This window comes from Patiria miniata, unplaced genomic scaffold, assembly GCF_015706575.1.
Source record: "Patiria miniata isolate m_02_andy unplaced genomic scaffold, ASM1570657v1 HiC_scaffold_20, whole genome shotgun sequence".
NCBI lineage: Eukaryota > Metazoa > Echinodermata > Asteroidea > Valvatida > Asterinidae > Patiria > Patiria miniata.
In genome coordinates this window covers 30,769,785-30,784,583 of record NW_024037059.1, presented here as the reverse complement: position 1 = coordinate 30,784,583, position 14,799 = coordinate 30,769,785, and the positions used below count along the sequence as shown (strand labels likewise).

The window sequence follows — 14,799 nt, the reverse complement described above, 5'->3', positions numbered from 1 at the left end:
CCAAGGGCGGATCCAGGGGGGGGGCCAAAGGGGGCCATGCCCCCCCCCCAAAAAAAACGAAACCAATTTTTTTTTTTTTTAATGTGACATCGCAATAAAGGCAGGCAATGAGTACACCACCATCTTTTCCTCAAAATAAATTGGTTAAAGTGGTCAGAAATTGCCTCAGATCGCACCACAGAGCATCTAGAATCCAAAAAATTTTCGGGGCCCTTAAGCGGGCCCCGAACCCCACGCCGTAATTTTTAAGACCCACTTTTTGGGGGGACCAAAATTTTTTTTTGGCCCCCCCAAAAATTGTGTTCTGGATCCGCCCTTGCCGCGTGCGAACGAAAACTCCACAATCCAATTTAGAAAAGCCTATTGACACCAGAATCAAAAGCTCTTTATATGCAAGAGGGCGCTCTTTTACTGTCTGTTCCGGTTTTTCCTTTCACTTTCGGTACTTTTGTAACATGTCTTTTCTGTTGCCAATACTTGTCTGTTACCAATTATGTTATCTCTCTGTTCCTGCTAGGTTTGGTCTCTACAGGTCCTTGTTACTACCCGTGCATTTGAACTATCGTCCTGCTGCTTGACTCCCTCCCAATACGACTGCAGCATGGGCCTACTAAAAAGGCATTTCTTGAGATCTTCATTAGTTGGTCTTAGTGATGTGAATCTCCATTCCATTTTCGTTCACAACAGTTTGGTCATAATTATCAGACCCTCTCCTGGCTGCGTTGGCTAATATAATTGATTAATCTTATATAAATGTATGGTTGCGCTATCGTGTAAATATGATGCAATCTAACCAAACTAGGAAACATGCAAGCGAAGCGCGAGCGTAGTGAAATATACTGAGAGAAATTCACCGAATATGCTTTCTTGTTATTCTAAAGCATCGGCAATACAAGTTGAAAATTAGTGGTGAAATTGCTCAGACTGCGCACTGTACTGGCGTAAAATGTGGTGATTCTTTTTGGTGTTAAAATAACAGGGTATTGTCCAAATTAACACCGATTGCTGGTGCCACTACGTTTGGTGTTTAAATAAGTGACCGCCTACTGCTGACGTAAACGGGGTAATCCTATACGATATGTGTAATCATATGCGATAGTACTGCCCGGTTCACCATGTCACCAACCTTCAAGCAATAGCGCGCGGTGCCATACTCTAAAATGGGGGTGGGGTGGGTGGGGGTGAGGCAATGGGGGGGGGTGGCAAATATTTGGGGGGGGGGGTGGACAGTCACTGGTCCGGAAATGAGCCACTAGAGCAATTTGGAAGTGTAGTCGTTTTCATGAATGAGAAATATATCAAATAAAACCGCAGAATGGTGTATAACAAAGACGTTGACTGGACACTATACGGCTGTATAAATGCATGTGTGGCGTGTTTTGTCCAAAGTACCAATGTTTATAATGCTTTGATTGGCCCAAACTGTGTCCACAGAACCGATATATATATTCACTCTCTATCTTCAACTTGTTATGAATCTTAACAGCGAAGAAAATAAACATAATTAATTTTTAGATAAGGTATGGGGGAAAACTGGGGGGGGGGGGGGCAAACGGGGGGGGGGGGGGGTAAGGAAACACTACTTGGGGGAAAATACCCCCCCCCCCCGCCCCGTTGCGCTGCCACTGCCCAAAGCCAGCCTAAGTCACAAGTGTGTGTCAGTCGTACGTCGATCAGTCAGGCAGTCAGTCGGTGAGATAAGTGCAAACAGGACAGGTGACCGGCCCTCTCTGGGATTTTGGGTCAACTCGTACCCGAGTCAACTCGTACCCAGGTTAACTCGTACCCGAGTCAACTCGTACCCGGGTCAACTCGCACCCGGGTCAACTCGTACTCCCCTCCTTTTTTAGTTTGGAAGTACGGATGGATGGTTAACAAAACTTCCGATTTTACCCTCAAAAACGGCGACTGAGAAATAGTAGTTACGCCGCCAGAAATACAAATAAAGTTCAAGGATTAGTTGAAGGCGGTGGTATCAAATGTTGCTCACAATCTGGATGAAAAGGGAAAATGTACCGTTCATCAGCAAGGGCTTCATCGCGAACGGACGGGTACCGCGCGGAGAACATTTTCAAAACGGCATCAGTGTGGTACTCGCGAGTCGACGGAGCCCTCGCTGATAAACAGTAAATTTCACTTTTCATCCAGATCGTCAGATGTGTTATTTTAAAATTTGTGTAGTATTTTCTCTTAGTAATGATGTTTTTCCTTTCTTTTTTCAGAGACCCTGGATCACTGAGATTGCGGAGTGACTGTGCGAACTGCTACGTCTTTTTTTTGTTCGGTCGAACGTGTTTTAAGGGCATAGTTTTCTTTTTACGAATTTAGTATTTTAGACCTTTTTTCTTTTAAAGAAAACTGCTATTAAAAAATGAATTTTGTAATGTAAAAGTAATATTTTTCAACGTTCACTCACTCCATTTTTGGCATCATTTATTGAATAATAACTGCACATGGCACAAATCTCTTTGGGAAGATTGGGGGCCCTGAAAGTACAAATCTGAAGAGAAAATATATTACAGAAAACTTAAAAGAGTCACACGGACATCGTTATTTAATTTATAATGATTCTTTAATATGTTGGTCATTTTTTGTACAATTAGTTCGGTAAATGTCGTTAAAAAAATCTTGTGCAGCTTAAATAAAGTTTCTGCGATAAGTTCAACTAGAATATTATTTTGGTAACAACAGAAATGTAGGATTTTTAATTATTTGTTTACATTTGAGGCATCAAGGAAGTAAACACGATAAAGGAAAATGGTGGCTCGTTTCATTCAGAGATGTCACCGTGCACGGACGACCACGTGGACCGGCGAGTGCGCGCACGGGCCCGGCAAAAACGATGTCACTCAGTGCACGGTACGACCACGTTGACCAGCGAGTGCGCGCACAGGCTCGGCACAAACGATGTCACCGTGCACGGACAACCGGCCATATCCCTCCGATCTTCCGTTCGTTTCACTGATTTTCTTTTCGAAAATGGGCAACTATTTTGAGCTGCGGGTACGAGTTGACTCGGGTACGAGTCAACTCGGGTACGACTTGACTCGGGTACGAGTTGACTGGGGTACGACTTGACTCGGGTACGACCTAACTCGGGTACGACTTGACTTGGGTGTCAATTTTGGGGTACGAGTTGACTCGGGTACGAGTTAACTCGGGTACGAGTTGACCCATTTCCCTCTCTGGGACCAGTACGAAAACCTCATAAGGTAGCAGACCAGTAAATAAACTTCCATAGACCCCAATGGTAAATGCTCCCACTTCAAAAATTCGGGAAAAATACTCACAACTCTCCAAGGTGTTCGAGACACACATCAAATTAAAGCTTATTTCATCATCTTTCATTTTCTTTTCAATTTTTGGGGTTCAACTGATGACTTTTAGGAGAAATTTCCATCTGAAGATGATCACCCCTGAAAATAGTCCTGAAGCCCATCGCCATTTTGAAAAACGATGCCTACACTCCATTGCAAAATAGAGTGCTTTTAGGGTCAAAATTACATCAAAATTACACAGAACTGCAAGCTCCCAGTCCTGTGCACGGCTTCCACCCATATTTTTTTTACAAACCCTCAAGTTCATGGCCCTCAGCATGCTCAAATACCGAAGATTGTCTGCACCCATAAGGAAAATACGAAGAGGGCGCTATTTAGCAGAACCGTAAAGTTTCGGGCCGTGGCATTTATTTTTGTTTTTGGTGTGTAATTTGGCTGGTGTCCTGCTCCGTGTGCGTAATGCAATATGCCGGAATGGGAACCATGGCTGTCAATTGCTGTGGGAATGTTCATGCGGTGAGCTGCGAGTGCTGAGAGCTGTGCGAAATTTCGCTGTTTTTGACTCAATTCCATGTTTTAAATGATTGGTGAATCATGATTGTGGATTGATAAAGTTGGTAAGTTCACTACGTTTTCATGTCGTTTTTACCAAGACAATTTGCAACTCAAACAAAATGAGTAAATGACTAGTGAAGTAGTGTAGTGAGTGAGTGAGTGAGTGCGCTATGCTACGCGGTTGACAGGTTGGACGAAGTCTTCATTGCATTACGACTGACGTCCAGGATGCAGATGAGAATTCTCTACATAAGACCACCCAAAATTTGGACCAGATTTTTGTTACGTTTTACCTCGTTACAGAAGCTTATTTCACGCCTACATTTTCTATGTGTCCTTCTCTATTGATCTCCCGCCAAACATATATATTTTCACCTCACCTTGTGATTTCACCCAAGACGAATCCAGGAAGCTCCGGCAATGCGAAGTAATTTTTAGGAAAAGTGTGTTTTTAGAGCACATTTTGGATGCACACGTCGTGCAGAACTAAGATGGAGGCAGCCGGCCGTAGTGATTGAAGTGTCTGGAAGTCTAGCGGTAGGTTACGCATGACATCGACAACGTATATGATCCAGCCAATGATAGTGCAATATTTCATTATTTAATTTCTCATGAATATTTAGTTTATTTAATATTCATTAGTTTTATTTCAATGGATGCTTTAAATACGTCCAAAGATTGATCATTGCAACAGCGATCATGCGCGGCCCAGTGGTAAAAGTGTTGTGTTTCAATGAAGAGTTCGAGGTTTGAATCTCGATGAAGTAAGTGACTGATTAATAAATAGGAATAAAGGAAAGGAGAGGGTGAGAGTAGAGGAGGGAAAGTGGAGGAAATAACCATAAAAGATGCAACTTTTGGCGCTTGAAAATTAATTGAAAAAAAGGAGGCCTGGTTTGGAAAACTTCCCTTTCACCATGTCTGTCAAAAAGATACCATCTATATTTTAACCATAGAGCTATATTAAATTACTAGAGCGCTAACTCATCATTCTGCGCGTGGAGACGCTTTGAAGCCGTCCTTGGCGCAGACATTTTGAATTCATGTGCGTGTTTGTAGAACATAATGAAATTAGATGGATTGAATTTTGAAAGTGTACTCTACATGCAAGGCGCAAGTAGCGCGTCATTGACAGTTAAAAAAAAAGGGACGGCAAAAAGCATCTGCAGCGAATATGCGCACGCGTTGCGCTGTTTGCATAGAGCAAAATGACACGCTCATAAAATTTGCTGATCGTGCGTTTCGGTTTTGGGCGTATTGGCTTTGATAACGCACCGGTATGGAATACAAACACAGATATGCAAATAACCATACAAAAGCCGTACAAAATTTCTAGGTCTCCATAGATTTGTGCACAAACATGGATACGCCCAGCAGGCATTACTTTGTACACGAAGTTAGCGCTCTAGTAATTAAATATAGCTCTATGATTTTAACACAAATCTTTAATGGTGCTCTGTCCATGGAAGTTCCGTTGTCTGGTTCCCATTTGCAGCAAAGGTTAAATGACGTCGAAAAAGACATTTCCACCACAAAATTGTAACAACTTAAGGACATGGAACCCAAATAAGGACTAGTGCGTATGTACAAATAATGACACCGTATCAAGTGAATGTGCGCCCCCAATCGTCAACCCGTCTCTGATATTTGTTTTCCCTTTCGGGGGCCAGGGTGTTTAGAAATCATCATGCAGGCGTAATCGTCTTATTCAACATGAACTTTATTAGGCAATTAACAGACTTTTATCAGGGGATGAGCAAGGCTAACAGTAACTATGAATGAAAAAGTTCAGGTTACCACAGCATCCACTTCCTGCCTATTGCGATAATAGAGAGTTTATCTCCGCTCACATACTGTGCGGATACATATTCACACAGGCGTCGTACAGGAAATAAATCGAACCACTAACCATTTAAAAAAAATAGTAGTTGATACAGGTACCTCCCAACATTTTTTTAACCAGAAAATATTTTTTACTATTTTGTTTAAGAAGAAACATTTTCGATTTTATTTTCTAGAGTGAACATTGTACTTTTGGCCATTTCTGTATGATTTTATTCAAACATCAAATAAATTGAAACAATACATGTTACTGTACATGTTGGTTAAATTGAACAATTAAATCTTGAAATTAGAAAAAAAAATGAATTGCTACATTTGTAAATTGAAATCAATGCATTATGCACCCCCCCCCCCCCCCTATTGGTCAAGAAATAAAATGGATACACATGTATGTATGCATTTATCAGAAGTTTTCTGGCATGGAAGTGTGCATACAAATACATGTGTGTATACTCACAGTCGTGAATTTCAATACGCTCGAGGACAATGCTTTGTGTTTCCAGTTGTCCCTGTAATATAACACTCTCCCATAGACTAAGCACATAACCGTATGATCGAGGAACGTTTCCAACAAAAGACCCAATGCTCGGGGACTGAAAGGATCTTTTGTTCTCCCTTTGTGTGTCTGTCCTCTATCGTAAAGCCATACAAGAGCATTGTAAGTAAATGTTTGTGTGGGAGATTCCTTTCATATCCCAATTCAATCAAGACAATGGTAGACGTGATCATTGTCAGGTTTGCCAGACTGTAAAAGATCACACAACAATAGATTTTCACAATGGGCAGTGTATTTCCTGTACAAACCTTTGCAGGTCAGGGATGTATGTATTCATGAAAGTTGGTGAAATGATCCAAGGCTAAAAGTTCAGCCCGATCTTGTTATGAGTCAGTCGTTGCATGAGGCCTTTTTCCTGGTGCGTTCAATTGGCTTACATGTGTAAGTCAAACTTACCGGTACATGTACACGAAAAAAATAAGTGATTCTTGTAGTCTGGTTCCCTGACCCTACTTCAGACGAAATGGAACAGTTTATTGTCAAGTCGGGGAACTAGACTAGAAGGATTGCACCTGTTCACGCTTGCTTAACCGATTGCAAACAAAATGTCAACAAACTAAATTTGGTAATTTGGGGGCACTATTAACCAAAAAGTCAGTTTTTTTTTCCAACGATGGTCAGCCGACCGTCTGTGGAAATTGATACAAAAGTCCACTTTTCTTGAAAATGACAGCACACCAGGTGCCATGATTTCACAGGATGCTTGAGACTATTATTCACTTACAGTCAAGTAAGGTATTTCATAGTAATTTGGTACTTTTGTTTTTTGATGTTTGCAAATGTTGTATATATTGCCTGTACGCAAACTACAGTGTACATGTATGATGTACATGTTCATACAGCACACACTACAGCTTCACTGTTGAAAACACTGTATTTTCAAGGCATGTTACATATATATATTTCAAACACACTAACAGTAACACATCCTGTATGTCTGTGTGTACACTTGGCTACACATGATGTTCCCTGTGAAAGCTATGATGGGAAATCAACAAGGCCATACCATGTCTACTCTGTTGGAATGTCAACCATTCAGTCATCAGTGATTGCATTAGGCTAATTACCCAGGGTCTATCCAGGGCTATAGGTCAGTCTTCAGGCCATGTGTATTAAAGGGACATATTACACCCAGGAATGCGCCAATTGGGCTACTAACCATTTTAAATGAAATGATGTTAATTGGAAAGAGCATTTAAAAGTAGGATATAAACGTCCACACAACCAACCTTTAAAAACTGGACGTTTTTGTGCTATTCTTGCGAGAACGAATTTCGGGGGTCAAAATTTCAACTCTCAAAAATCGAGCTGTTGAGTGCTACATGTAGTTCGCACATCGCATTCAGTGGATGTGCGAGAAACAACATAAGTTCAGGTGCTGTATGTGTTATGTGTCACACACAATGTGTATCGAACATTGACTTGACATGGCTGGACATATGCGTATATGCCACAAAATATTAGCCAATTCCGATGTAAACAACCGGGTTTTTCTGTCTTTTCTTGGGAACGGTAAGATGTTAGGTTAGTTTCCTTTCAACCAGACCTTTGAAAAGATAAATAAACAATCCAAAACATACAATTTTGGGGATTTCAGGCCGTAGTGCCCCTTTAAATCCAGAACATTCGGATCTCTGCAAGTCTCAGCAATGCCTACACTAGCTGTAGCTCTAGCAAGCTGTTTCTTGTACATGTGCTTGACCTCGTGCGAATACTATACTTGCGAAAGCTGTGCATGCATTCATGTGTACAACTACATGTTTCTTTTTTTGGTGTCTTGCAACCCTCATTAGAAAAGGCTGTGATAAATTTTGGGTTGTTTTTTGTGCACATGCATAATATAGTCCACTCTGAGAGTAGACTGGTTCCGGACCCCTTCATTTGTGATCCTGATTGGGGCAGGAGCCAGTCTACCTTGTGTAATTATTGTTTGGTTACAAATAATGTGGAGTTTGTGAAATACAATACATCTTATTCCATAACTAAACATGTATCAATTTTTTGTACATATTTTATTAAAAAAAACTGTATTGCTAAAAAAAGAGCAATTTCAGAATAACACATTAAAAAAAAAAAATATTGGGGGGGGGGGTGAAACTCGAAAATACCATATAGATAAGAACATTTCAATAATCCTAAGCAATGTCAAGTAGGCCTAAGTGTTGATAAATCATGATTTATATCCATTAGACAGCCTGCTACATGTAGGAAGTTTTATAATCTGATCAATTGCAGGTAGTGAAGAAAAGGAAAGTAAATGAAGAAACAAATTCCTAAAGAAATGTGTACATTTCTGTGGGAAGAATAAAATAAAATGATGCCCTTGTATGCAAATTTACAGATTGTATATGCACACAGTACAGATTTAAACACTATTATGTACGTGCATACCTGTACTGGTACATGTGCATATTAATAAACATGTACATTGTACATGTTTTGTACTGTCAGTGATGTACAGTGTACATACATTGTATGTACACATGTACAGTGCACATGTATTTGATATGCACGTTTACTACAACATGCAGAGCTTTTTCTTAACTACACGAAAGCAAGGGAATGTCTACACTAGGTATGTAACGCAAACATGTATGTACATGTATGTGTATGTGTATCATATGGATTGCACATGTGCACTCGGCATAGTTCATGTTCACATACGTAAATATAACGTAATACATGTCAATGCCGACAAGCCTGCTCATTTTAGAAGTTAAAGGGAAAATACAACATTTGCAAACATCAAAAAATAAAACTACCAAGTCATTTTGAAATACCTTGCTGGACTGTTAGTGAATGACAGTGTAAAGCATTCTGTAAAATCATGGCACCTGGTATACTGTCATTTTCAAGAAAAGTGGTATTTTTGTATCAATTTCCTACGCTGATCGGCCGATCAGTGTTGGAAACAACTGGCTTTTTTTTTCAAATACTGGCCCCAATTGACCATCGCACTTGTTTGCAATCGATTACACACCTATGAACGGGTACAAGCCAGCTAGACTGGTTCCCTGACCTTACAATTCCCCAATGTATGTAAACTGCTCTGTTTCTTCTTATATGGAGTCAGGGAACCAGACTACAGGAAAATGATCATTTTTCTTGGTTTTTATAGCATTTTCGAACCCAAAACCTCAAAAAAGTCAGTGTAACTATATTTGCTATATATTTCCAACCCCCCAATTCCATCCATTTCTGAAAATTACAGCAAAAGCAAATGATGTATATTCCCTTTAAAATGTTAACATTTTTATATTTGCGCGCTGTGTACAAACATATGCTGCACTATTGTGACAAAGTAGAATTTCCGTGTTAATGAAGTGACTAATATCTTTAGTAATTAATGTCTCCTAATTAAACATGATTTTATAAAAACAGAGATTTTGTTTTGGCTGTTTAACTACTGAGCTATTGCATCAGTTATATATTTTTCAATTCTGTGGGAGAAATGTGCGCGAAAATGCGATTTGAAAAATTGACCAATTTCAAATGCAATTTTCTCAATGATGATGAAGGACAATGGGAGAAAAGTAGGCCCCTACTATGGATTTCGTGCATGAACAGCACAGATGACTCTTTTTTACGGCTTTTGAGCAACCAGCTGACCATCGTTTGGGACAAAAAGTGACTTTTAAAAAAAATACTGCCTCCATTTACCAAATTTAGTTAGTCCACATTTTGTTTGCAATCGGTTACACATCCTTGTACAAGTGTGAGCCATCTAGTCTAGTTCCCTGACCTGACAATTCTCCTGATCAATGTCTTTAAATTGCTGCATTTCGTCTGAAGTACCGGTAGGGTCTGGGAACAAGACTAAACAACATTTTTTTCTTGTTTTTTTCCCCAGCACAAAACTTAAAAAAAAAGGCAGTGTAACAATATTTGCATACTAACCCCAAATCTATCCTTTTCTGAAAATTAAAGCAAAATCAAATGTTGTACATGTACCTTTAAATAACTCCTTCACATGAAATCCTGTAACTGAAACTGGTACCCTGCAGGGATGTAACTCAAGCGTCCTTACTTGTCGGTGACCCGAAGACCGACCTGTGAGTCTGGGGGAGGCAGACCAATTCCCAGCCAATGCTTCTCTCCGCAGTTATAAAAATTTGGTATTTAGTTACGCAGTAACCACATAAGTCATCATTCATCTATTATTGTTACCCCAAGCTGATGGGGATGAATCATCCATTTTCCAGGGAAAGTGGGACATTGTGAGTCCAGCATTAGAGAAGTAGAGAGATTCTGTGCTGTGCATCGGACAAATTTCATGTGGCAGCCACATTTGAGAAGAGGCATTTGTGTCGGGGTAGACCACAACAGACACTGTGTTTGGGTCTGTAGCTTCCAAAAGCTCTGTCTGATATCCCCTGCCTTCTTCAAATTTAAACGACAGTCTAGTCCGACTAGATTGAAATTAACCCTAACCGCCCTGAATCTTTCAAAATCCTCTGAGCCAAAGTGGAGGAATTTGGAGGATTGAGGTTGGCAAAAGTGCGCTACTGATTTCGTAGGATGCACTTTGTCAAGGTCTTGGGCTGGACCTTGTGTTGTTTTTGCTCAGCCATGCATAAATATACATGTAGGCCTGGATTATGCTTGATATCCTCCGTACTGCTCCAGGATGTCACTGGCTCTGCTTCAACAAATTGATAGTCACTGCTGCAGGATTTTGCAGGATTCAGGCAATGGTCACCCCTCCAAGGACCATATTCAAGACATAGGCCTAATGGAGGAATTTGCAGGATTGAGGCTACATGTGCAATTTTTCCTTGAGGCCAATTGGAGGATTTTGCAGGATTGAGGCTACATCCTAGTGAAAAGGTCTAGGGAGTTAGGGTTAAAGTGCAATGTCATGTAATTTGTGTATAATATATATCTTGCATTCTGCTGGATATTAAACCATTGCTGAACTCAACCCCCTGGGCCCTGTACTAATCCAACAATGTGTACATTTGCAAAGGATGTACGCCTGGCACAAAACTAAGTAGTTTTTATAATCATCCTTGTTTGGACATTTCTCGGTGAACAAAAATTCTGAAATATACGTTTTGTCATGGAAACTTTCCGGTTCAATTTGATACCTCACTTGGGAACACGGTGTAAGAAATAACGAGAGCGCAAGTGCTGAAACTCGTCGTACACGAGAGCTACGTGCTGAGCAAAAAGTCATTCGAGGCCGTTTGCTCAGCACGTAGCTCACAAGATATCCCCGTGTGCGGTGCATTTTTGCTGAGTTTTCTGTCTCGCATGCGCAGCGTGCTTCAAGCTCCTGAAACCCCCAAAATAAAAGTTGCACTCAGTGAGATTTTCAATGGGCATTGCAACACAATTAAATGCAGTGATGCAGGCCCCACGTTCAATTGTGTGTTGCAATGCTCATTGAAAATCTCGCTAAGTGTAACTTTTTGTTTTGGGGTTTCAGGAGCTTCAGCGCTTGTGCTCCCGTTATTTCTTACACAGTGTTCCCAAGTGAGGTATCAAATTGAACTGGAAAGTTCCCGTGACAAAATTTTTATTTCAGTTTTTTTTGTTCTCCAAGAAATGTCCAAACAAGGATGATTATAAAAACCGCTTAGTTACTGTTATTCATGCAAATCTTGAGTGTGACACTTGCAAGCCAGTTCACATGTACACCAACACCGTAATGAAACTACCCTCAATCATGTGAAAGCTGTTGGAACCGTACACCACAATGTGTCTTCTGTTGTTTTGACACGGAGATTGCAGGACAGACTGCAGTATTTACATGTATACATTAAATCCCATACATTTTGTATTTGACTGTCAATGTTGGGTTGTTTTAGTCTGCAGCGATTCATTGTCCAAATGCTAATTTGTCATAAGCACCAAATAGTCAATTTGACAACAGCCTTGGTCTGAATTAGCCTCACTCAGAAATTTACAGTGACCAACATTGTTTTGTTCTTAATGTTCCCATGCAGGCCAGATCCCTCTTGCCTCAACCACCTGTTCATCGTCTGACGCAACCACGCTTTCGCACCTACCGATAGATGACTAGAGGGCGCTCTTACAATGGCGTCCTTAAACAGGGGAGCCGAGAAGCTGACGCTGAAGATCTTTCAGCCCAACGGCAGCTTCAACTCCGTCAAATGCATGGAGACAACTGACATCAAGGTGAATAACTTAGACGGTTGTTGTAAAGTATCTTACCTATGGACACAAACACTGAAAAATCCTGGTACTTGGCATTACTTATGGATTTCAAGTCAAGTATTTTGGAGATCTCGATGGAGATCATGGCCTTGGTTTTGATGTTTGCAAACAGAAATTAACCATAACCTGAATCCATCAAAATCCACACCCCTGTTTTGGAGTAGGCCTATTTCGGCAGATTTAGGATACCTCCATATTGAAAAAGTTGGGGGATTTGGATGGATTCAGGATCTCAACAGTTTAACTCCTTGGCTATATGTTTGGTTTGTACGAGGTATACTAGTACATACTACAGCTTGGTGGATTCTGATGGTCTCAGGACACCAATATTTTTGCATGACAAAATTGATGGATTTTGGTAGATTCAGGATACTTTCTAGTAAAAGTGCTCAAGGGGTTAGAGTTAATAGGGTGAACTTAGATATGAAAAACTGCCCAAGCCAAAAATGAGCCATCACATACAGGACTACAGTGCACAATTTGTTATGGTAAATGTTTGATAAATGTTTAGCCTTAAAATATGTTCATTCCTCTGGATATTAAGCAGTTAACGCCCGTCAATTTGAGGATTTGAAGTACATTTTGCTTAAGCTAACCCTAAATTAGCATTTTTAAAGTTTTAAAGGCAACACATATGCACCTGAGTATTAAAACTGACAGTACAATGTTTGTCGTGCATGCATGTTGGACAACATCGCTCCCAGAATGGAAACTGATGAGCTGAGACCATTTTGTAATTTGCAACCAAACTGTCTGTAGGGAGACACAGTCATTCTGCGGTTTCAGATGGTTCTTTGCATTGTGTTCCACACATGTCCCCATTGTGTCTTCAGCAGTGAAGCAGGTTGCCATTTTCTGCACTACTGCTTTAACTGCACTTTTCGGTGTTAATTTTTTTTTGGGGGGGGTGTTGGGTCGGGCTATAGTAGATAAACATAACCATATGTTACTGTTAGCTATCTTCATATTGTCGCATCACACCTTTTCATTCAAGGGATATAGTTACCATATTCACCGGCTGTGATGAGTGACAGTACAATGATCATGTCCAAATTACAGTCATAATTTACAATTGTACTCTCTAAAGACTAACTACAGTTCTCCAGTGAGACTGATTGCAATTTGGCTGTTCAATGTAGCGTTTGAAGCAGAACACACATGAAGTTAGAATCTTTAGCTTTGATAACACACTTTTTCACACAAGGTTACTTTACACAAATATTTGTCATTCTTACAAGGTTTAACAAAATGTCAAATTTAAACAAAACAAAAATTTAACAAATTTTAAAAATGTCAACTTTGTTTAAAAAAACAAATGGCTCCTATCCATTATTGCAGTTTTTTTAGAAAAAGAAAAAAGTAGCTGTGTCATTTTTCTCACTCCAGGTACAGTGCATGCACAAAAAAAGATTTTGCATACAATCATGGACCGTTTACACAATTGTACATGTACATGTACGTTTACCGGTATACATAAAAAAAAATAACGAAACCCAAATGTCGGGACTGTTGTTTTCATGAAATTCTACATAGTGTAGCCCTTTCAAAATCTAGGATATATACATGTATGAAAGCCCAATTCACAAGCGTTCTTTTGGTACAAGAATCATTCAAATCACTCATGTACTTTTCAAGTTACAGACATTTTAAAAACAACCACCGTTTTAAAGTTCTGTCCACGGATCACAAAAAGGTGAGTGTTCTTTCAGCAAAACGAAAATAATTCACACACATCCCTGTGTGATTTGTTTTCGTTTTGCTGAAAGTACAAGTTTACCTTTTTGTGATCTGTGGACAGAACTTTAAAATGGTGGTTGTGTTTAAAAAATTGGGCTTTCGTATCCTAGATTTTGAAAGTACTACATGCAGAACTTCACTAAAGCAATGGTCCCGACATTTGGGTTTCGGGTTGTTTTTTTACTCACTCTGTATATACCGGTATTTAGATATACTGGTATTTAGATAAATATAAATAAACCTAGTTAAGGAAGTGAATGCACATGCTGATAAAATCAGGTCTAGGCTACAGTTCCTGTGACCTTCGAAGTTTTAAACAAGGATATTTATTTAAGGTGTGTTGTTTAATCAACTTGCTCTGAAAGTGATTGTGTCAAAGGCAACCACGTATTGAAAACCATTTGAAGTATTTTACACATTGACACTGTAGGATTCAGTTTGCAAGAGGATGTATGTGTAATAATCATCAAATTACTGTTAATATACAGTTGATACACGAGGATATTTTTTCAGGAAATGCTATTTTTATCATATTCAAACATGCGTTGTTATAAACACCGCAAAAAAAGAAAGTCCACACTCATTGGAGGGCTCATAATTTTGAATCTGATCGTCTAATGATAACGTCATTTGTATCACATTTGGGGAAGT

General features: G+C 39.8%; 1 protein-coding gene across 6 annotated transcripts in view; it reads left to right on the top strand.

Annotated features, from left to right (window-relative positions):
* The first annotated feature begins 3,727 nt into the window (after nt 1-3,727).
* LOC119728605 (focal adhesion kinase 1-like) overlaps nt 3,728-14,799 on the top strand; it is an 80,463-nt gene continuing 69,391 nt past the window's right edge. For 2 of the 6 annotated variants that reach the window (XM_038200901.1, XM_038200906.1), the window contains exons 1-2: nt 3,728-3,895; nt 12,184-12,372. In XM_038200901.1, the coding sequence (XP_038056829.1) occupies nt 12,271-12,372 (102 nt within the window). In that variant the 5' untranslated portion in view covers nt 3,728-3,895; nt 12,184-12,270. The remainder of the gene's footprint in view (nt 3,896-12,183; nt 12,373-14,799) is intronic. The other 4 variants (XM_038200902.1, XM_038200903.1, XM_038200905.1 and 1 more) reach the window with 2 other exon arrangements.